Consider the following 21,990-nt stretch of genomic DNA (forward strand, 5'->3'; position numbering starts at 1 on the left):
TTAAAAAAAAGTCCTGTATTTTCTTCAAGAGACAAATGGATGTTTTTTTAATTTATTTTTTATTTCTATTGAAATAGAATCTGTATTACGAAATAGCAATGCCATCATTTTTTGGGGCAAGAATTTGCATGTGCCGTTGAGGAAACTGAGTGGTTTGACATGTTGTTCAACAGAGGACCTGATTTATTTATTGCAGCTAGGTTTAATTGTGGTCCAGGTGAGTCAAGCGCCAAATGTTGAGGGGTTACAATGTTGTGTCTCTGCAAGGTGGTGTACAGATCAGGGGTTGTGTTCATTCCTGGGGAAGATACGAGTGAGGTCTTCATTATAGCTGAGAGGTATTTGTATGAGAGAACGCTGTGTGTGAGTAATCAAAGATTGGCAAGGGCCTCCTAGAAAGTGCAATACTGTATTTGAATACTGAGAGCAAGAGACGAGGTTGCTTGTTTGTATTTTCATATGTGCCTATCTGATAGACGTCTAGCCGCAGATTCCTTAACTTATAATATCACCAGGCGTCAGACTGGATCCGGAAAACTTTCCGCTGCAGCACCTCTGCGCGCCAGGGGGCGGCTCCGCCCTGACGTCGTCCACGGACATGACGTCAGTGGAGCCAAATATGCCCATCCAAACCCCCACGTCGGTTTTCTTCTTTTCCGCGTCCGAGCGCACATCCCGGAAAGCCAGCAGTTCCTTGGCCTGGTTTTTGGGCCTTCTCGACACCTTTGGTGTCGGATGGAACAGTGTGCAATGCCTTCCTTCTTTAAGGCTTGTGAAGCCTGTGCGCGTCAGATGTCTGGCACCGACCCGCACCTCATTTGTATGTGGTGCCTCGGTGTGCACCACGACTCTAAGGACTGTGACGGGAGTCAGCGGATGAAGCCAAAGTCCTTGAGGGAGCGTCGCATGAAGTTGCTGACTCCCTCCCGTCGCCGCTCCTCTTCTCAAAATCGGGCTACTTCCAGTGGTCGCTCCCACGACCGATGTGCGACTACAGGTAAGCGTAAGCACAGGCGTCACTTATGGAGTTATTCTTCCGCTGCCCATGCCGCTGCCGCCCATTCCTCTCATTCCTCTCACACTGAGCTGAGTAAAGACGCACAACAGCCTCACTCTCCTTATCCACCCTTTCCGGGTGTTGAGGCAACTCGTGACCAAATGGAAGCCTATTGTAAGGCGCAACAGGCTTGTTTTAAGTCGCCCCTTCTCCCTGGTGTGCCTTCGGGCCCCACAGAGGTTGCAGGCACTCATGCCGGGTTCCCATCTGCAGATGTTTCCCCGGCACCGTCTTTGTGTGTCGACTCCGATTCCGGAGCAGACGCAACGCCACCAAGTCAAGGCCCAGAGCCCAGCCAACCCCGTCAGTCAGCGCATAGCCCTGTGCAGCTTCCTGCACCGCCTTCGGAGGCAGCGCCGTCAACTCCGGGTACTAACCCAGGCTTGAAGCCGGCTCCGGTATCTCTTGCTGTGGGATCGGCGTAAGTCGGCATCCAGGTTGAATCCTCGGAGGAGGTCGTCGATGTCCAAGCGACTCCTCTACGACATCGGGACCAGCGTCTAGTCCGCCTGCCTTGGTGGTTGCTCCCCCCGACTCCTCGGGCAGCAATAGGTCACCTTTTTATTTTTTATTTTTTATTTCTTACCCGTTATACTGTAGACAGAATAAAGAGTCGATCCACAGATCAGTACTCTACACTAATCGGAAATACCCAAGAATTACCAATCTAGCCCCCATCTTGAGTCCACATCAAATGATGGTGGTTTATAGAGGATATAATTTTGAAATAAACGAAAATAAAAACATGCAACGATAAGAGCAGCTTAATCAAGATCCTTTTACACCCCCGAGATGACAAGTAAATTCAAATAAAATAAACAAAGAAATAATTTTGAACAGTTACAGACCCTACAAAAGTTTCCATTAAGGTTTTTCTTAGGATGTTAACAGAATTTCGTCAATACTCTATATTAGTCACTTGGGATTTCGAAATCTTTCTTTTTTACACACTCTACACTTAGTTCACGTCACCAATATTACTTCCTGCGGCCAATGTTTCTTTTGTCTACATATCGCATCGATTAGTCAGAGAGCATTAAAAGTCACGAAGGTCACCGAACCAATGATCTCGATGCACCTTGCCACGAAGTCACATAATGGCATGCTTTTTCCACAATGGGTGACACTATCAAGTCACCTTCTTACACACTGGCATTACAAACATGATCTTAAATGTAATCTCTATGTTTCTATTTAGCCCTGAAGATTCGCAGTCTGTTTCCCTGCGATGAAACACGTGTTGGCCCTTATATAGGAACAATAAACAGAACTATCACACCAACAACGGAACCTATTGATACCTCTATTTTGTCAAACCTGTTCGCCAAATGTTCAAATGTTGAATGATATTGGTGGTGCTCCAATGTTTTTCTATTGACAGTACTGATACTCTTAACACTAAAAAATTACATATCTATATTGTATAGCGCAGGGGCATTGCTGTTTTTCTTATGTTTCGTATGGATCAGTTCTTGGTCCATCCCTGAACGTTTGTGAGGATTTACCGTTCGCCTCATTGCCTATACCAACTACTCAATAACTCTTACTACTACCTTGCGGGTACTCTGGTTGTGCGCCTGGAAATTCTGGATAACATAAATATCCTCCTAGCTGTAATTTTTAGCAATAGGTCACCTCAACGTCCGTCGATGCCGCTGCTTTCCTTTACGCCTCCTCATTTGGAGCCTGAGGCTTCCCTGGACTCACCGGATGACTGGGCCAGGGTGCAAGCACCCTGTGTCGCCTGGTCTTTGGGTCAGTCTCCGGCACCTCCATTCCTCATGTCCAGTGGTAGGATTAGCCTTCAACCATCCCCTACTGACTATGGTCACCTACACGAATAGAGGATAAATCCAGTGCTGCCTTTGCACGCGCTATTCATGGGGCGTCTAATGCCCTCCTCTGGTGCCGTTGCTTTCTGATCCTTTATTGGATCTGCTCCATTTGGAGCCTATTGAGGTTGAACCTTTGCTGCCTTTTGGGAATTCGCTTCTTGACATCCTCCCTGGTACTTCGTCGAGGCCAGCTTCTGGTGACCCCGTTGAGCGCGCTGTTGCTCGTAGGCACCGCCCTGCTCCAGGTAATTCTCTGTCTGTCTCTTCACCCAACTGCTCAGGGCAGGGTTGTTCAGGCAGCTTTTAGTTTGGAGTCCTCACCATTTTTACCGTTATAACCTCCCACCAGGGATTCTCGGTGGCTGGATGATTGTGGCCGCAGGCTTTTCGCCTCTGCTAGAGCAGGTGTTCGGGCTCTGAATACAGCCTGTGTGTTCGCTCGCACATCCTCCGCTCTTTGAGACTCAGTTGCCCACCTTCTCCCTTCTATTCCAGACGGGCCACGGACGGAGTTGCTATGCCTTCTACATAGCAGGACCATGGCACAATTTTCCATTCGGTCCTCTCTAGATGCCACTGACTCTATGGGATGGGTCCAGGCTCGCTCTGTGGCATTATGCCGCCATGCTTGGCTGCGTGACAGTCGCTTCCCAGATCATGTTCGGGATGCCCTCAGGGATCTTTCATTTAATGGAGTAGATCTGTTTGCCCGCGACGCAGATTCCGCAATCTCCCTTCTCTTATCAGGGCTGAGATAAATCTTGTGGCTCTATCTCTGCGTTATTTTCCGGTGCCCAACCTAATGCACAGGTTGGTTTTTAGTGGCCGGTCCATGGCTGGTTAGCCCTTTATCTGTTTGTTCAGTACAGCCGTTTGGCTGCTTTTCTTATTTCAGTCCTCTGACTGTGCTTAGCCCAAGAGGACACCCCTGCTGGGGATTTGCCTTACCCTATGTGGGGTATTCATGGCATTCGGTTCTGCCGTTGCCATGGTATTCTCCTATGGAGTCTCCTAACATACGTTCTGCTGGGAGTCACTTGTCCATTCCTACAGAGTTCCTAGTGTAACTTGCTTCTTGCATGTTGGGTTTCTCTGTCTGTATTGCATCGGAGTTTGACATAGGTTCTGTACTGTGTGGTGTCTCTCTCGTTTGCCTGGTGAAACGCCCGGTTGTAGCCAATTGTTTGCTATAAGGCATCCTATTTGCCGCTATGCGTTGTTCTTATGGTTGTTCTTATTAGTGCCACGTGGACATACACCTTCTGGTTTGTTCTCCAAGTGAGTGGTTCAGCAGGTGTTCTCTGTTGTCCATGGTCATTGACTCTCTTTGACCGCTTGGGCTACGGCGGTGTCCATATTCCCTGCTTTTGCAGTATGGGTGTTCCCACGCTTCCTTTGTCTTCATACTATGTACCCTCCAAGGGCTTATTTTCCTTCGAAATCACTGCTTAGGGTCCGGGACCTTTTCATTGTTCTCACTTCAGCCACGACAATAACTTGTTCTTCTCCTAATCGGTCTTGCAGGGGGCGGTTGTTCCTTTTCGGCAGGGTGCATGGGTTACTGCTCTGGACGTTGTCCTACCCAACGTACACATCTATGCGAGCATGTTCAGCATACTCTGGACTCTTGTTGGGTCACGTTTTCAATGTTTTTATTCCTGCCATGGATCTGCTCTGTGTGTTTACCCAGCAGATTCGTGCGGGCTCTTTCATTCACAGTGTCGCCTTCTTACTATTAGATGCCTTAGGCTACTACGCAACCATACAGGAAGTCTTTGCTTCCTTTGTATGGCTCCAGGTCTGCTTAGCATACTTGGGTCCCTTCTGGTCTTCGTTCGTGGTTGTTCGTGCGCAACTGCTGGTCTTTTCCCCTTCACATATTATGGCAACATTGCCTAGGCTGGGCTTGTCGTCTGTTTCTGGCAGTCAGCATTTTGTTGGCATAGACTAGCATTCTGCCACTGTCACTCGTGGCTTGCTGGTGCCTGTTTCAAGAAGGCTTCTTTTCGCTCTTGTGCAGGTTGGACCGGCGTACAATGTCTGTCTGTTATACCAGCTACCATCTCTTTACACTTGGCTCCCGTCGGCATACTGCACCCAGCGATCTTTTCGGTCCTTCGGTTCGGCTACACTTCTTGCTAAGTCAAGGCCTTCCTTTTACTACTTCATATCTTATGTGGTTTCTTCTCCTTGCTACCACTTGCGGGGTAAGGGTTTCCCTATTGCCTCTGCTGTTCCACTTGGCTTGCAAGTACAGTTGCCATAGTGTTTTTGAAAAAAAATTCTTGGTCGGCTGGTAATTACTTGATTCTGTCACCAGTTCGCATCCTGTGGATCTTTCACATTCTGAGTTGGTTAATCTTCTTTTCACGTATGGACTTTCACTACGCTATGAGCATCAAGCTTGTGTTTCTTTCTCTAAACCCCGTATACATTAAGAGGTCTTCCGTACTGTTCTTTACAGTTTCTACTGCCTTTGCCTCCCATTACTCCTTAGAGCTTCATGGTCTGGAGGTTGACTGCGCTACCTTTCATAGCCTCATTATACTCCGTCTCCAAGGTTAACGGCGCTGTTTAGTCACCTTACAGACGACGGAGTTCATTCACAAACTTGATGGGGTTCAGTCGCAGACCCGCCTCCTCTATGGGTATGGCTTTGGTATCTATTCTAAGTTCAGGAATCTGCGGCTAGACGTCGCTATCAGATGAACGAGTTATTTACCTTCTGTAACGATGTATCTGGTAGAGCCATAGTCTACTGCAGATTCCTTAATGCCCGCCCAACCTCCCCATTCTGCGAGGACCTTTTCTGGTTGAGGTTTTCTATACTCTCCTCCTCTATGGTGGCTTGCCCCTTCCTGGGTGCTCTGCTTTTGCTTCAATACATACTGATTTGTTCTGTTTCTCTGCTGCTTCCCTCCATTCTCTAGTTTTAGGCGGTATGTCAATACATCTTATGTTCCTTCCATCCTAGACCCGGATTGTACGGTGTAAAATCTATTTGTTTTTTCCCGCTTTCCCCTTCTACATGGCCTTGTGCTCGTTACTGCCTCGGCAGACTTTTCCTTCAGGGCTATTGCCTATGTCCAATTATGGATATTTAATGGAGATTGCAACGTCTCCTTCTGCTGACGTCTTGTGGTGCACTCTCCTTACTCTAGTGTTCCGGACTTGTTCTTCACAATTTTACTATCTGATAGACACTACTAGCCGCAGATTCCTTCACGTAGAATTATCCCCAGGCGTGAGACTGGATCCAGAAAACTTTTTTCTACAGCATCCCTGCGTGCCGGGGGGCAGGGCAGAATCACGCGACTCTGCCCAGGTGTTGTACGTAATGTCAGCTAGGTCACATAAGCCCCACCCCGGCGCCTACATCCGTTTTTTCTTTTATTGCGTGCAACACGGTTCCGGTCCTTGCTACGGGCCTGTTTTGGGCCCTTTTTTCTTCATCATTGCCTTTTCTTTTGGTGAAACAGGGTGCGAATGCCTTCGGGCTTCAAGACTTAAACGTCGTGTGGGCGTCTTGTGTCGGCGACTTCCCTCACCTCATTTGTATGTGGTGTTTAGGGGAGGATCACTGCACCACTGATTGTGAGGCGTGTCAACAGTTGAAACTGAAGTCGCGGCGGGAGCGTCGGATGAAACTAATCTCGGCGCGTCTCTCCAGGTCGGCTTCCTCTCCTCGGTCAGCCTCTGCAGACTGCTTCAGATACGCTGTTGTCGTTGTCCCCGCCCTTCTCCGATGTAAGACGAACGTCGCTCCCCAGTGGGTAAGTGCCGCAGTTTGTCCACGGGGCTGGTGTTAGGCCTGACGGGGGCGTGGACTCTCCGCTGGTGATGCGGCCCTGCATGGCGTCCTCCTATCCGCCTTTTTCCGATGATGGGGCGTCGGGAGTCCAGATGGAGACATATGAGGTAGCTTTGCAGGCCTCTCTGGCGTCTCCTCCTCCTTCCCCTCCTGGGGCGTCATCGGATCCCTTGCCTTGTGCGGGGCCCTCCGGGTGCCGCCGGTGTCTCCGGCGCCGACTGGTTCGGATCCAGGCTTGGAGGATGTGGTGCTGTTGGGGTGGGGCCCCTCTGGGTCCCTCCTTCAGACCACAGCGCCTCTTTCTAGCCGCTAACTCCCACAGGAGTCCCTGTGGTGTCGCGGGAGGTCGCCGGGGCTCGGTTCGCTTCCCCGAGCCCTGCTCGGCCCTCTGGGCATGCGAAAGCCTCATCCCTGGCTAAGCTGACACCGCCACGGCGCCGGTGCCTGCTCCTCCGGGCGGTGCCATAGGGGTCGGTGACCTCTCCTTGTCCTGCTCTGGGTCGAGGCGGGTGGGGACTCCTCGTCCCCCTCCAGGCCCCTCCCTTCCCTCCCCGTGGGTGGCTGCCTCGTCGGAGGGTGAGACGGAGGTTGAATCGTCCCTTTCGCAGCATGGGTCGCCAGGCCACCTCGCCACATTCTGGGCCGAGGCTGGCGGAGGGCTTCGTGTCACTTCCCCGGTCTCTCTCGTTTCTCCACGCAGGCGGCTGCCTCGGCGGAATTCGAGTCGGCGTCGCCCCTGTCCACTTTGGCTCCGCTCCGGTCCCTGGCACGGTTTGACTTGGAGGAACCCTGTCCGGTGTCTCCTTCGGCGCCAGATGGTGTTGGTGCCCTACGGCTCCACACAGTGGTTGTGCCGCGTATTCGTCTTTGGACGCACCCTCTTCACTGGAGGTCGGCTGCCTATTGGTGGTGTCCTCCCTGGAGACCGGCCGCCTTGTGGTGTCTTTTTCACCGGCGGCGTGGAAGAGCAGCTCCCCGCCATCTCTGAGGCAGAGGTGTTCGTCAGAGGAGCGGCAGGTCACCCATTCTTCGATTCTTTCTGACTTCCAGGTATGCCTTTGCCTGTCCCACTTGGCTTCGGGAACGGCTGCCTTAGTTTGCAGCCGTCGCCCACGGAGGAGCTGCTTTCTCCACCGCAGGGCCCTACGGAGGCAGGTGCGGCCTTCACTCACGCGGTATCCACGGCTGTGGGCATTCTGTGCATGGGTGACCCAATGGCTCACTTTCCGGCAGACCATCTCTTGGAGGTACTCCACCAGGGCTCTTATGGGAGGGAGATCTTGCTTCTCTTTGAGGGTTTGGTCCTTTCTTCCCTGACGTGGGCTTGGAGGCGTCCCGCCTCAGGGGATCTAGTGCCGCAACACCTTCTGCACCGGCACCTTCCGGCGCCTCGTGATCCAGCGTGTCTTTCCCTCCACCCCTCTGCCGCCAGTCCACTTTTGCAGACTGCTTTTCCCTCCCTGCCACCACTGTTGACTCCGCCGTCCCGGGAAATCCGCTGGCTGGACTCTTGCGGCACAGCATGTTCGCCTCGACCAGCGCTGCCCTGCGGGCTCTTAACACCTTGTGTGTACTGGCTAGGGCTTCCTCTTGTTTGTAGGACTTGGCTGAGTCCCTGGAATACGCAGCTTCCTAAGAGACTGTTCAGGTGGACTTACGGCATCATGAGTGGGATGGCCGGGAGCTAGCCGTGTAATCTCCTCTCCGCTCTGGACATTTCGGAGGTGCTGGGCCTGGGCCTTGGCTTACTCCGTCGTCCTCCGTTGCCACGCTTGGCTTCGGGACTGCGTGTTCCTCAAAAATATTCGGGAGCGGCTCATTGATCTTCTGTTTGATGGCAGCCTGTTGTTCCATGCCCCGGCTGACTCTGCCATCCAAATGTTCCTGGCAGGGCTCCATCCTCCTCCGCCTTCCCATCCTCCGTGACTGCTGAGTTGAAGCTGGTTCTGGACCTTCTTGAGAGGGTTGCTCTTGCTGTAGTGTGTGTTTTCTGGCCATTGAGTCTTCCTTGCTGGGTTTTTGGCATTGTTGACTGCTGGACAGACCTTTGTTCACTGTGTGTGTTTTTGCTGGAGTTGTTACACAGACTTGGCCCTGAGATTAGGCCTTTTTTTATTTTATTTTTTTTATTGAATTTTCCCCCCCCTCATTTTTCCAATAATACCAATACATTTTAGCAGTACAGAAAAAGAAAGGGTAAAAACAATAGAGACATTTCACAAGATTCAAATACAAATACAAAAGTCAAATACAATCAAAATCAGTCTTCATATATTTTAAGCCTCTACTTGCTCCTATTCTTCCATTTCTCTATGGGTAACCAGATCCTACCCCCCAATGACCTTGCCCTTCTGCCTTTCCTATCATAAATGGCCTTCTCTAAATTATATGTGGAGAGAAGTCTTGCTATCCACGTCTGAAATGTGGGTGCCGTCTTATCAAGTCAAGCCCTTGCAATAATAATCCTTAACACTGCCGTAGCCATAAACAAAAATTCTGGGTGTTCATTGCTGTCTCTTATATTCACCCCTAACATTATCAATTCTTCCGACAATTTAGTCTTTATCCCTAGAGAAACTTCCATAAATACTTCGATTGCCAGTTTTAATGTATAGAGTTGTGGACATTGTGCAAACATATGTACAATATTGGCACTACTTGAATTACATCTTGGACATGTTATGCCCGTAGTGCCCCCCCACTGGGCAATTCTTGCAGGTGTATGATAGAGAGCATAAATCGTCTTATAGTGCTGGGTCTGTAGCGTAGCCGAGCACAAAACCGACCGTCCTAGATCTAATGAGTTTTGTAGACCATCAGGGTGCGCCCCTACTTGTTCCACCCATTTCTTGGAGAATTTCTCTCTATCATCTGTTTTTAGTGCATAAAATTCAGCATAAAGTTGTCTAATCGTTGCCCGTGTACTACTCTCCAAGTAGTCCATTATCCTACAATCAGACATCCCTACTGTCCCACCCTGTTTCTTATAAAAGTAACTCCTGATTTGTAAATATTAAAAAAAATTACATCCTGGGATATTAGACTTAATTTGAATTTCTTGGAATGAAATGAACACCCCTTCTGCATCCAGCAGGTCACCTAGTTTTTTAATCCCCTTACCATCCCATTCCTTCATGACTGTGTCCCTGAAAATTTCTGAGGGAAGATCGTTATTGGAGTATAGCCTAAGGTATCTGTTATATCTCCCAATTCCTAGCTTTTTCCCAACGGCCTTCCAGATTTTATAAATTGCGCTCAGTGTCTTGAACCTAGTATGTTTGAAGTATACATAATCCACTGTATTCACCAAGGCGTTCCCTGCCTCCTTACCCAGAACTGCTTCATAAGCATTCCCACATCCACGTCCTAATAACCCTTGTGCGTATTGTAGAGCTGCTGCCCAGTAATATAACCTAAAATCAGGTGCGCCCCAACCCCCCTTCTCCCTTGGTAGTGTCAAGAAATGATACGCCCTACGTGTCTTCCCCTGTGCCCATATAAACCTATTCATAATTGCTTCTATTTTGTTAAACCATGTGCCATCAACATATAAGGGAATTGCTCTAAGGATATATAGAAGTTTCGGAAACGTGACCATTTTAATCATATTAATTCGCCCCATTAACGTCAGATGTAAATTATTGACTCTTAATTTTCCCTAAGAGTGGCTCTATGTTAATCTCTACGACTCTATCCAATTCCGCTGATACCCTGATCCCCAAATACATTGCTACCGGAACTACTCTGGTATCCTGGCAATTGGCAAACCTGTTCTGCACTATCTGCGTCTTTCCTCTATTTATAAGATATCCCGAAAAAGCCCCGAATTTCTTTGCCTCTTGCTCTATTTCTATTAGGGCCCCCCCTGGCGCTGATGTTATGATTGCGACGTCATCCGCATAGGCGAACAACTTATATTCCTTCTCGTGTAATCTGACTGGGGGGATCCTGTTATTACTTGTCAGCCTTCTTAGCAGCGGATCTAGGTATATAGCAAATAGTAGAGGTGAAGCTGGGCATCCCTGCCTAGTCCCGCGTCGAATCCGTACTATCTCTGTGTATGATTTGTTGATTCTTATCCTAGCCGATGGGTTCTTATAAAGTGCCTGAACTGCCTTTATATAGCCTTCACCTAACCCAGCCCATTCCAGGGCTTTCCACAGATAGTCCCAGGAGACCCTGTTGAAAGCCTTCTCAGCATCCAGAAAAATAGCCGCGACAGGGTCTCCTGCCACCTCGGTTGCATCCAGGACGGTAATCATCTGTCTGGTGTGCTGGGTATTCCCCTTGCCTGGTATAAAGCCATGCTGTTCCGGGGACACCAGACTCTCAATAACCCTACTAAGCCTATTTGCCAGTGTTTTAGAGAATATTTTTGCGTCTGCGTTTAATAACGTTATTGGCCTGTATGAGCCTGGCTCTATTGGAGGCTTATCCTTTTTTAATATTACGATTATATCCGCCCCGGCCCAGGACTGTGGAACTACCCTGCCCCCCTGCGCCATACAGCATATTGTCCAGATGTCTGTTCCCAGCACGTCCCAGAAGGTCCTATAAAATTCAACAGGAATTTGATCTTGTCCTGTTGCTTTGCCAGAGGGGAGGCTAAATGTTGCTTCTCTTACCTCCTGTAGCGTTAACTGAAGGTCCAATCTCTCTCTATCTTCCGTACTTAACCCTCTATGTGGTGTATGTGACAAATATTCTGGTATCCTTGGCAGATCGTTACTTGCATCCTGCTCATATAGTGATTCATAGAACCTCCTAAAGACTTCCTGCACTTCCTCCACCTTATTAACTATAGTCCCTGTGCTGTCCTTGATTTCTTTTATTTCCCCTGCAGCTAATGTTTATCTGGTTCTAATTGCTAATAAATGACCCACTCTTTCGTTAAACTCATAACATTTTTCTTTTTTTGCTAGAAAATTCCCTGCTGCCTTCTGCGCCATCGTTACTCCTATCTCCGCTTTCTGTACCTCTATATCCAATAAAATCTGTTCAATAGGTTCTTGTCTACTTATTGCACCCACTAGACCCTCCTCTAAACTCGTCAGACTTCTAATCCTCTCCGCTATCCTCTCCCTTTCTTTCTTATTTCTTAGTATGGTATAACTTGGTGTCTCTCCCCTAACTCCAGCTTTAAAAGCATCCCACACCATATCCGCTGATGCCGAATATCTATTTATGTCCCAATAGTGTGTAATCCATTCCTGCATCCTTTTCACATACTCCTCCTCCTTTAACAGCCCCCGTTCAAACGTCCATTGATTGTGCGTCCTATCCCTTTCTCTAACAAATGGCAAGTTTAAAACCAACGGATTGTGATCCGACACTAACCTGGGGAGTCGTTCAATATCAGCTCTACCCATTAGTGAGCTCGAGATGAAAAAATAGTCCAGTCTAGTAACCTTTCTATGAGGAGCTGAATAGTAGGTACTGCCTGTGCCTATGGGATTTTTCTCAGCCCAAATATCCACCAAGGCGTTGTGTCGAGCTAAATTTTGTACTGCCTTATATGTTCTTATATTCCTACCCCGGTATTTACCCGCATCCCTCTCAATTAAGCCATCCAAACCATTAATATTGAAGTCCCCACAACACACTACAGGCTCCGGCCACAGTGCTAATTCCCCATCCAGAAATTCCAGCAGTTCAGGTTCATCTTCATTTGACCCATATATTGAGGTAATTGTGAATCTTCCAGCCAAAGTTTCCACATCCAACAAGACCCATCGCCCTTCTTGATCCTCTTTCTTCCTTTTAACTTTTACAGCCCCTTTCCTAGCTAATATCGCCACCCCCTTTTTCCCATCTTCTTGACCTGTATAGGCCAGCACCTCCAACCCCATTTGCTCCAGCATATAGTTATCTTTCCTAGCCACATGCGTCTCCTGTAGACAAACTATATCAGATCTCCAAAATCGTAATGCTGCGGCTAGTTTTTGCCTTTTCTCTGCATTATTTAACCCACAGATAGAGCGTGATTATCCTAACAGCCATTAAACAAGTTTAACTTTGCCAACTCTCCCATTCCTCCTATGAAACTAATCAGTAGTTGTCTCCCTCCTTTGTGTATCTTCCAAATCTGTACTGCATGTCTCTCTCCTTCTACACCAACACCGCACCCAGCACCACCCTCCCCCTTAACCCCCTCCCACCCCTCCACCCACCAGATTCCCTCCCCCCCTAGCACAGGCAAATAGGTCAGAGCTGACCTATGCGTGATCGCTGTGCGTTGCAGAGTCGCTCCCCCTCTCCTTCCCTCTCCCTCCTTTAGTAACCGTGATGACTCAGTTTAGAAGAGATTGCATCGCAGTCCTCCCTGTTCAACTTTTTCATTTCCCCCTAGTCCTTCCCTTTTGCCGATTCCTTACTCCTATCTCTGCATTGTTCTGTTAATTCTGCCAGGAATTCCCCCGCCTTTATTTCAGAAAAAAACATTCTCATACGTCCTGCAGATATAACTTTTAGCTTTGCCGGAAACATTAGGTACGCCTCTGCCCCTTGTTTCTGGAATGCTGCAATTAACTGTCTGAGGCGCCATCTCCTTTCCACTGTCACATGACAAAAGTCAGGCCTGGCAAAGAATGTTACACCATCAAAAGATTTCTTGGAATCTGGCCTGGCCTTGTCCATCAGTTCTTGTCTTGCTAGAAAGTTCCCGAAGAACACCAACATAGCCCTTGGGAGTGTATCTGTACCCCCATCCTGTCTTTTCTTTCTGGTGAGTGGAAATCTATGGGCCCTCTGAACTTCCATCTGCCACGGTACATCAGGAAAAGCCCCTTTTAGCAACTTGATGACGAACCCTCTTGGATCTTGTTTTTCCACCCCTTCCTCAATCCCAAGGAGCCTAGCATTATTACGCCTCTGGCGGTTCTCCAACTCCTCCACTTTCCATTGCAAGTCCTCCACAGCCTTTTCCTGCTCCGCTTTATATACATTCCAGTCCTTCGTCCTCCAATCTGCCAGTTCTCTCTTCAACGCATACCACTCTCTCTTCTACCTCTTCGTATTTTTTGTTTACTTTCCTGATTGCGGCTTGGATTTTTTTGGTATCGTGCCTAGCTCTTCTACTTTCCGCTCTGGCTTCTACTTGGATTTGTTTTAACGTGGCAAACATAATGTCAAGTTTCTCCCCCTCCCCTTGTCCATCTTGCCCATCCTCTTTATACATGCTAGACGTAGCTGAGTAGTCCCATAGTAGTTTTTTATGAGTGCTCAGAGGGGACCCAGCCCGCCTTGCTCCCACCTTGCGTTTTTTCAGGGTGCGTCTCCCCCTGGACCCCCTGGAGTCTCTAGAGCTTCAGCTGTCCTCCGTGCCGAGACTTGGATCTGAAGATTCTTTCTGCTCATCACTACTGGCAATGGTAGATTCGGAACCCTCTGGGACTGTGAAGAACCTGTCTCCCTCAGCCCCCTCGACAATGTCTGGCTCTGTTAATTCTTTCTGGGAATCAAGGCTCACCAGGCTCCCCCATTCTGCTTCCTTGGGCCCCTGTTGCTGATTCTGACCCCCCAACATCTCAGCTTCCACCTCCTTTAAAGCATTCAGCATTTGGGAGGTACTGTGACTCTCTGCCCCATCAGTGTCCTCTCTTACCCTCCAGACGGCGTTCCCCAGTTCACCTTGGCTCTCCGGTTCCTTCTGCAAACCGTCTGCCATTGCTGCCGAGGTTGCCGAGATTTCCGCGGGAAGCGTGAGGTCCGCGCTTCCCTGTTGCCTAGCAACGCCGCCGCTGGCGTCCTCGAGGACGTTCCTGTTCGCAGCTCCAGACGGTTTGCCTGCGGCCGCTGTTCCACCTTCCCCTGTGTTTGCCAATGACCCAAACGCCTCTGCTACCGAGGGCTGTCTCAAGGTAGGGTCTCTATCTCTATCGGTTCTTTTCTTATCCGTCAGGCCCCGGGCCGGTCCTTCCTGAGTCCCGTTACCTCGAGCGGCAGCAGCGGCGCTTCGCGTCAGCTTTGTTTCCTTTTCATGCGCTTTATCCAACTTGCGCTGCTGCACTTTCATCGCAGCAGATGACGTTAGGGCAGCCGGTGTGGATTTCTTTGCGGGAGGCATCAGCATCTTGATTTTAGGGATTGCGCCCAGCTTTACTGCGTCCCTCTGGCTAGCCTCTTTACTCGTGCTGCCAAGCGGCTGTTGTTTCTCCTTACCGCGCTGCGCCATCCCCCTCTCGGCCAGAAGACAATGTAGCGCTTCGACCAATGCGATAGACAGAGCCCTGGTCTTTTTCCAAAGGGATACAGCTCTGGCAAGAACGCCGCTTTCACTCTGCCAAATCACTCCGTCGCTCTCGCCTTGATGAATCCTTAGTTTGGAGGGAGGACTGCATTCCTATAGTCCCTGGGTCATCTGCCTCCTCGTTTAGACTATAGGTCAGAGAGGGGGTAAGATGCGACTTCTCACTGCAGCGCTACAGCGGCCATCTTGCCCTCCTGTTGAGATTAGGCCTTCTGTGTTTTTTCATTGGGCTGCTTGTCAAGCCTTTTGCAGGGTTTTCCCCGTGGCTCTTTTGTTTTCCTCTGCTGCGGAAGTTCTTCCAAAGAGGGTTCCCATGTCTTGGGACTGAACGTACCCTATGTGGGTTAGTGGTAGCTGTTATATAGCTAAGCTCTGCTGAGGAGTTCTGGTCGCCTTCGGGTACCTTTTCTCCAGGGCTTTTATGTATGTTGCTATTGCTTCTTGAGGTCGGTTGTGCGGCCCCTCGTGGTGGTGTGTCTGGGCATTTCCTCACCTTCCTGCTCCTGTCCTGAGGGCTGGGATGATTCTGTGTTCTCCCTTGTCAGGCGTCACCCGCCTGGTCTTCCTGGGGCTGTTTTTTCTTGCTTCTGTCTGTTAGCGCTGCTCTGGCTGGCCTGTTGCCTTCCATCTGGGGTGGGCTCGCCTTCTTTTACCTCGTTTCCTTGGGCTCTTAAAGCTTCTCCTCCTGACTTTGGATGGTAGCTTTGTTGCCTTGGAGGGGTGTGGGGTGCTTTGGCCTCTCTGGCCTTGCCCTTGGTTCCTCTCTTATGAGTGTAAGGGCCTCTTCAGTCTTTCTTCTTTCTCTATCCCTCTTGGGGTCGGTGGTGTTCTGCTTGTGGGGGCTCCTCTTGCCTGTAAGGGACCTGGTTACTTACATGGTCCTGTGGGACCCTCTGTTCTGTCCTGGCTCGTGGGGGTCCTTTCTCAGACCCTCCTTCCCCATGGGTATGGCTAGGGTATCTATTCTACGTGAAGGAATCTCCGGCTAGTAGTCTCCATCTGATGTATGAGTTACTTACCTTCGGTAACAATGTATCTGGTAGAGACGATTCTAGCTGTAGATTCCTTCACGGCCCGCCCTTCCTCCCTGTTCTGCGAGGACCCTTGGGTTGGTCTTCGGTACTCGCCTCTCGGTGGGGGACTATGTCTCCTGTGAGTGCCTTCTTGCTTTGATGGGTGGTTCCGTCTTGTTGCTGTTCGTTCCTCCTCCTGGTTCTTTGGTGGATGGAGTTATGGTGCTCCTCTACACCGCTTCTCTGGCTGCTCCAGGTTTGGGGCGGTTTGCCTTCAATCTCTGCCTCCCCTCCCTTCCTCTTGCTGCTGGGGGTCCTGGCCCTTCTGCTATCCTCTGAGGTGGTGTCTTCTGGTCATGCCTTGCCCTTGTTCCTTTGAGGGGTGGTTGCACTCTGTGCCGGGGGGGGGGGCTTGGAGGTTGGTTGTTCCTGTCCATTTTGGGACTGGCTCCCCTCCTTGTTTCTGCATGGGGGTTGTGGGCCTGCTACATATGTCATGACTTTTTGCGCATGTTCCTTGTATACGGGGGAAGTGGGGGGTGGCGGGTGGCTATCTACGTACTGGCAAGGTGGTTGTTCAGGGCTCTGCTCTTTTCTTCTTCTGCCTCTGCGTTTGGACACTGCAATGTTGTACTGGTCCTTATGGCGTCTTCCTCTTTTTCTACTCTCTCGCACACTGTTCCCATGCTCCAGTGAGGGGCTTATGTGACTCTCTGACGTCACGTACGCTGACTATGCCTGGGCGGAGTCGCTTGATGCCGCCCGCCCCCCGGCGCGCAAGGATGCTGTGGCAAAAAGTTTTCCAGTTCCAGTCTCATGCCTGGGGATAATTGTTCGTGAAGGAATCTGCGGCTAGAATCATCTTTACCAGATACATCATTACCGAAGGTAGGTAACTCGTACTTCAAGATGTGGGCTTTCTTCCTCTGCCAGGCTGTTTTTCCACATCCTTGTCTTCCTTTAACATTGAGCCGCCGCCCTTGCGCTGCTCTGTCTCACCTGTCAATTTCTTCTATTTTTCCATCATTTTTGCACACTGTTCCCATATTCTCACAGTTTTTTGGTGATGGCTCCGTGTTCTGACACGGAAAAGGTTTCTCCGACGAAAACTGACGTCAGCGCGCGGGGGGGGGGCATATATGGCTCCACTGACATCAGGTCCATAGACATCAGGGTGGAGCCGGCCCCCGGCACGCAGAGGTGCTGCTGCGGAAAGTTTTCTGGATTCATTCCGACGTCTGGGGATATTCTATGTTAACCACATTGACGCTGATGACGAGCTCAGCTCGTCATGAAGTACACCTCTCGTACGCTGATACCGCGGTATTTTCGAATCTTCAGCGCACAGCGGGAAAATGCGCCGCACCGATGCGGTTGAGGAATCTGCGGCTAGACTATGGGTGGGGGTTTAGGGAAATGTTTTAGGAATATACAAGAATTTTACTTTAAAAAGGTGGTTACTGAATTGTATGTTAAATTGGGTAAGAGCCTCATTCTGGAATAAATCGTGATTTTGCCATTGTTAAAAAGTTAGTTGATACCATCTATTTCATATGGCCCCTTTTTCTGAGTCCAAAACATGCTGCATGTTTTTGAAAATATTGTATTTTTATGAAAACATCCAGTAACTATTTCACCCACTTCTTCCTCGTACCCCAGCACTGTGGAAATATAGATGTGATACTGCCTCCGTATCTTATTAGTTTAATTCCTCTGCCTACCTCAACCATCTATCTCGCATCTAGCCTTGTAGTTCCTGGTGTATCAGCAGCATTTTATACTGTAGATCACCCCACATTATTTTCTTTCTTCTACAACTGCAATATCATACGATCTGCATGATGTTGGTTCTCTTCATACCTGCTATGATTAGTCTTTCTCCAGTCTTTGGGCTTCGATCTAACCTCATCAACCTCTTTACAAGTAGCAGCGCCAAAGGCTCACTGAGGCCCACTTACTCCATCTACACTGCAGTGATTTTACTGCATCTGGATTTTCCTACTATCTGTACCTCAGTAACACCCACATCCTCTCCATTCCTACCTTCTCTTCCGATCTCCAGTGACGTACATCTGACTAACTGCCCTTCTCAACTGGATGGCCCTACGATCTTGAATGTCATTTCTTCAAAAACTGAAGTTGTTTACGTCCTGCGTCATCTCCTCCCATCCCTCCACCCGCTTCCACCTCTCTCCATATCCCTTACTATGGTGCTTGATGGGGATTGCGATCTTTGTCCACCAGTTTACAAACTCAATATAATTATGTAGAACTAAGGCATAATCATATGCTCAATTTCGGAGTATTTCCAGTGTATATAGGTGCCCTGTTCTAGCCCTAAAGGGTACATTGGGAACCCTCAGGTTCTTTCCTGTTTAGTCTAGTTGGAAAGTTAAGGGCAAAAGACCCAATGGGAGGAGACTACTACGTTTGAGTTTCCTTTTCATACTCTTTGAATACATTATGGTTGTTGTACTCTTTTGCAATGTCGACGTGTCCACTGGGTGTCATATGGTTTTAAATACATATCCGTATTTTAATACAAATGTACCCCAGATATTACATGTACTGTTGATTGAATGTCATAAATAAATACTACAAAAAAGTATCAATGAGACATATGAACCAAAGGAGAAGCCACAGTATGTGCCAATAAGTTAGTTACCTTGTTAGCCGATGATACCAGATCAGTGGATGTCTGTGAGAGTGGCTTGACTGAATCAATAGTGTTGTTGATTTGGTCTTTAGAAGAAAGTCCTACCTGGTATCTTCCACAGATCTGCTGTTCTGGCAGATGCTCGGAAATATAGCTGTGTTTTGTACTCCAACTGAGGATCATTCAGCTTGGTGCTGCTAAGTAAGAAGCTTTGTGTTGTATATAGGTAGGCGTTAAATGCCTGCATCGGCTCAGTGCTTGCATCACAGGTTGAAGAGTTCTTGAGATGATGATTAAGGGAAATGGTCTAACTCCAGAGTTGAAAGTTGTGTGAGCAATAAGCTGTAACACCAGGATAGTCCTACCACATCTTTGTAAACTGATAGAAAGATTGAAAATAATTGAAGGACAATATAAATAGGCGAGTCAACCAAAGTAGATATACAGTCCCCACCAAAAAAGACCCAAACTATCCTAAAAATTGATGGACAGTAAGTATTCTAACTATATGAGCACTCCTCAGCATTTGAGGCATTTCCCTGCAGAACTAGTATGTACTTCTAACTGATAGTTGTGTTATTGACATGATATATAACATTGTTTAAAAATGAGTGCATGACATTTCTCTGACCCCATCTTTTTACTCGTTGTGCTTCAAATAATGCCTGTCTCGTACACTTCCACTTATTCTTTGTCAAACAAAATGCCCATCTTGCACAGCATCTGGTGAGCTTTAAGCCACATGTATTGCTTTTTTAAAAACCGTTTTGCCCTATTGCAACAATTTTTTGAGACACGCTTAATAGAAGTCTCTCATCTTGCTAGGCACACTTTGTGACATTAAAAATGCAATTTTCAAACATCACATGTCACTTTTTGTGCCGTTGTTTAATTCTTACCCTGAGCTCACTTCACTATTTCTGCCTCCACAAATGCTCATCTCGATATGTTGCTATTTATGACCACATTAGCACACCTTCTTTAGTGAGTGTTGCCTATTTTAGAACACACTTTTTTGTTCTGCTCATAATGCTTATCCCAGTCCATCTTTATGCAAACCAGATGCCATCTAAATATATTCCCTTTCTGATGGTGCCATGCTTAGTCATAGTCCCAATCATTCATAATAAGCTAAAACCCATATTGCATTTTATCCATGCCCTAGTGGTCCATCTTGATTAAGGTTTTGAGTTACATTGTTTAACCACCGCGCTCATTTTTTACAGAAAGTCATTGGCTGGTACAGATTTAGAAGGAACACGCAACAACAAATGTCATATCGAGAGCAGGTCCTCCACAAACAGCTGACTGAACTTCTCGGTGTTCCTGATCTTGTCTTTCTTCTCATCAGTTTCATCTCTACCGCAAACAACTCAACCCATGCCCTGGAGCATGTGCTCTTCAGACCGAACCGCAGGTACCATGTTGGACGTTTACTTAAAGTGTTTTATGTCACTGTCTTTCTTACGAACGTGTTTAGTGTTACATTTGGGAGGTCGGGTGAGATGTACTAAAGTGAGGTTATTCAATGGCATGTAATGTCAACTGTTTGAATCTTTTTTGTTGAACATGGTCAGGTTTCACAGTCTACACGAAATTACCCACTGTTGTGACATACCCCTTGAAGTTGCATGAAGTTTTAGTTTGATCTTTCTACGTTGCCTACGTGTTTTCTGAGTCATCCATCCATGATACCGATCTTTTATACATTCAGAAACTCTTGCCATGTGTAGTCTTTCCGAAAATGAAAAACAGCCAGTTGAAATCAGCTGGAGGATTGCAGTGACAGGTAGTCTAGATTCCCCCGAGACAAAAAGTTATATATATTATACCTACTATTGCATGGCTGTTGTTTGCCCTCAGGAGGTGATTGTGTTCATCACAATACACTTGTTGGCAAAACTAGAGCTTTGAACAAACAACAAAGCAGTATCGGTACAGTTGTGACCACACATCCCGAAAAGTGATTTGGAACTGTACTTACAACAATACAAATGCTGGAAGTTCATCTGGAATACAAATAAATGCATTATCAACAGCATTTAACCTTTCAAGTTTTGAAACAGGTGAGTTAAATTGATGGAGAAGAGGCTATCCTCCACATTTGGAGTAAAGAAATGTTAGGAGGCTGGACAAAGAACTTGAGCAGTGTACCACTCTGGTCAATAACACTGTCCTGTGAATATTGTGAAGGTAGTCATTCCTCAAAGATAAACATCCACAACATTTACCAATAATTCTCCTGCTAAACCATTGGCCTTAAGAAGATTTTACATTCACATAATTGCATTACTTTGTCCATTCTTGATATGCAAGTTTCACAACTTGAAACGTTCCTTGAGGTGTGAAATTGTTTTATCCCACATATACCAACTGCCTTTTTCCTGAAATTTTTGGACTCAGATTAAAACAATATTTTATATTGAAGAACCTCATATTCAATACAGGATGGCCAACAAATGTTTTCAGTTTTTTTCTTTTTTACAAGCACTAGTCAGAAGTGAAGTTATGTTGTACTAAGTAAGGCTTGTTAGAATGAATAATAGACACCACAAATACTGACATGAAACAAAGATCTGAGGTAGGAAAAATGCACTGGATATCGGATTGCAAGGCTTTCAAATACATTCAGGTGGTATAGTTATTTACATGAGTCAAGTTTTTCACATTTCAAGAAAGGTTTATTTATCATCCCTAGCACAGTATGCCAGTCCCTAAATTTAGTTCAGGTTTGTTCTGTTAGATCAGAAATGTATCCATAGGTCCGAGTAATATTTTCTGGTATTGTTTTCAGTGAGATACAATTTGTATTCATTCATGCTTCTGAAATGTATTTGTGCTTGCTTCCTTCAAATTGCCTGGGGTAACTTTTTGATAAGATGGCTTAGTTTCCAAGCTATTGGTAATACATATTCTTCTGATTAGCTCTGTATCAGATTTTGATCTTTTAACCTTCCACTATCAGAAGCACAAAGATAACATCTACCATTTTGCATCTTGAAAAATTGTCTGTGCACAAATGAATTGTATTTGCTGGCTAACGTATCCTTTTTTAGAACAGTTAAGTATACAGTTGATGGTTCATATAGGGAGTGTAGTTTTAAGAGATCTTGTAAGACATTTTCCCAAATACAGTCCAATATATTTTAATTTGTTGTTCCAGTCAGGTTTTTTTTGCAGAGATAGAAAACATAATTGTTTATTTTTTGTACACGTTTAAGAACTTACGATTTGTGAACCCAAGACAATGTAAAATAAAGCTTTGGCCTTTTCTTGCTTTCTGTTGTTCAGTATTGGATCGGATGTATGCCTGCTTAGTCTCATGTTAAAAATATACCTTGCAATAGATCGTTGCTCTTGATCTAGATGA

The 21,990-nt window shown here is 47.3% G+C and overlaps 1 protein-coding gene across 2 annotated transcripts in view; it reads left to right on the forward strand.

Moving 5' to 3' along the window:
- Positions 1-21,990, forward strand: part of ABRAXAS2 (abraxas 2, BRISC complex subunit) — a 291,880-nt gene that overhangs the window by 127,133 nt on the left and 142,757 nt on the right. For both annotated transcript variants that reach the window (XM_078644029.1, XM_078644030.1), the window contains exon 5: positions 19,847-20,037. In XM_078644029.1, coding sequence (XP_078500155.1) covers positions 19,847-20,037 — 191 coding nt within the window. The remainder of the gene's footprint in view (positions 1-19,846; positions 20,038-21,990) is intronic.

This window comes from Lissotriton helveticus, chromosome 5_1, assembly GCF_964261635.1.
Source record: "Lissotriton helveticus chromosome 5_1, aLisHel1.1, whole genome shotgun sequence".
Taxonomy (NCBI): domain Eukaryota; kingdom Metazoa; phylum Chordata; class Amphibia; order Caudata; family Salamandridae; genus Lissotriton; species Lissotriton helveticus.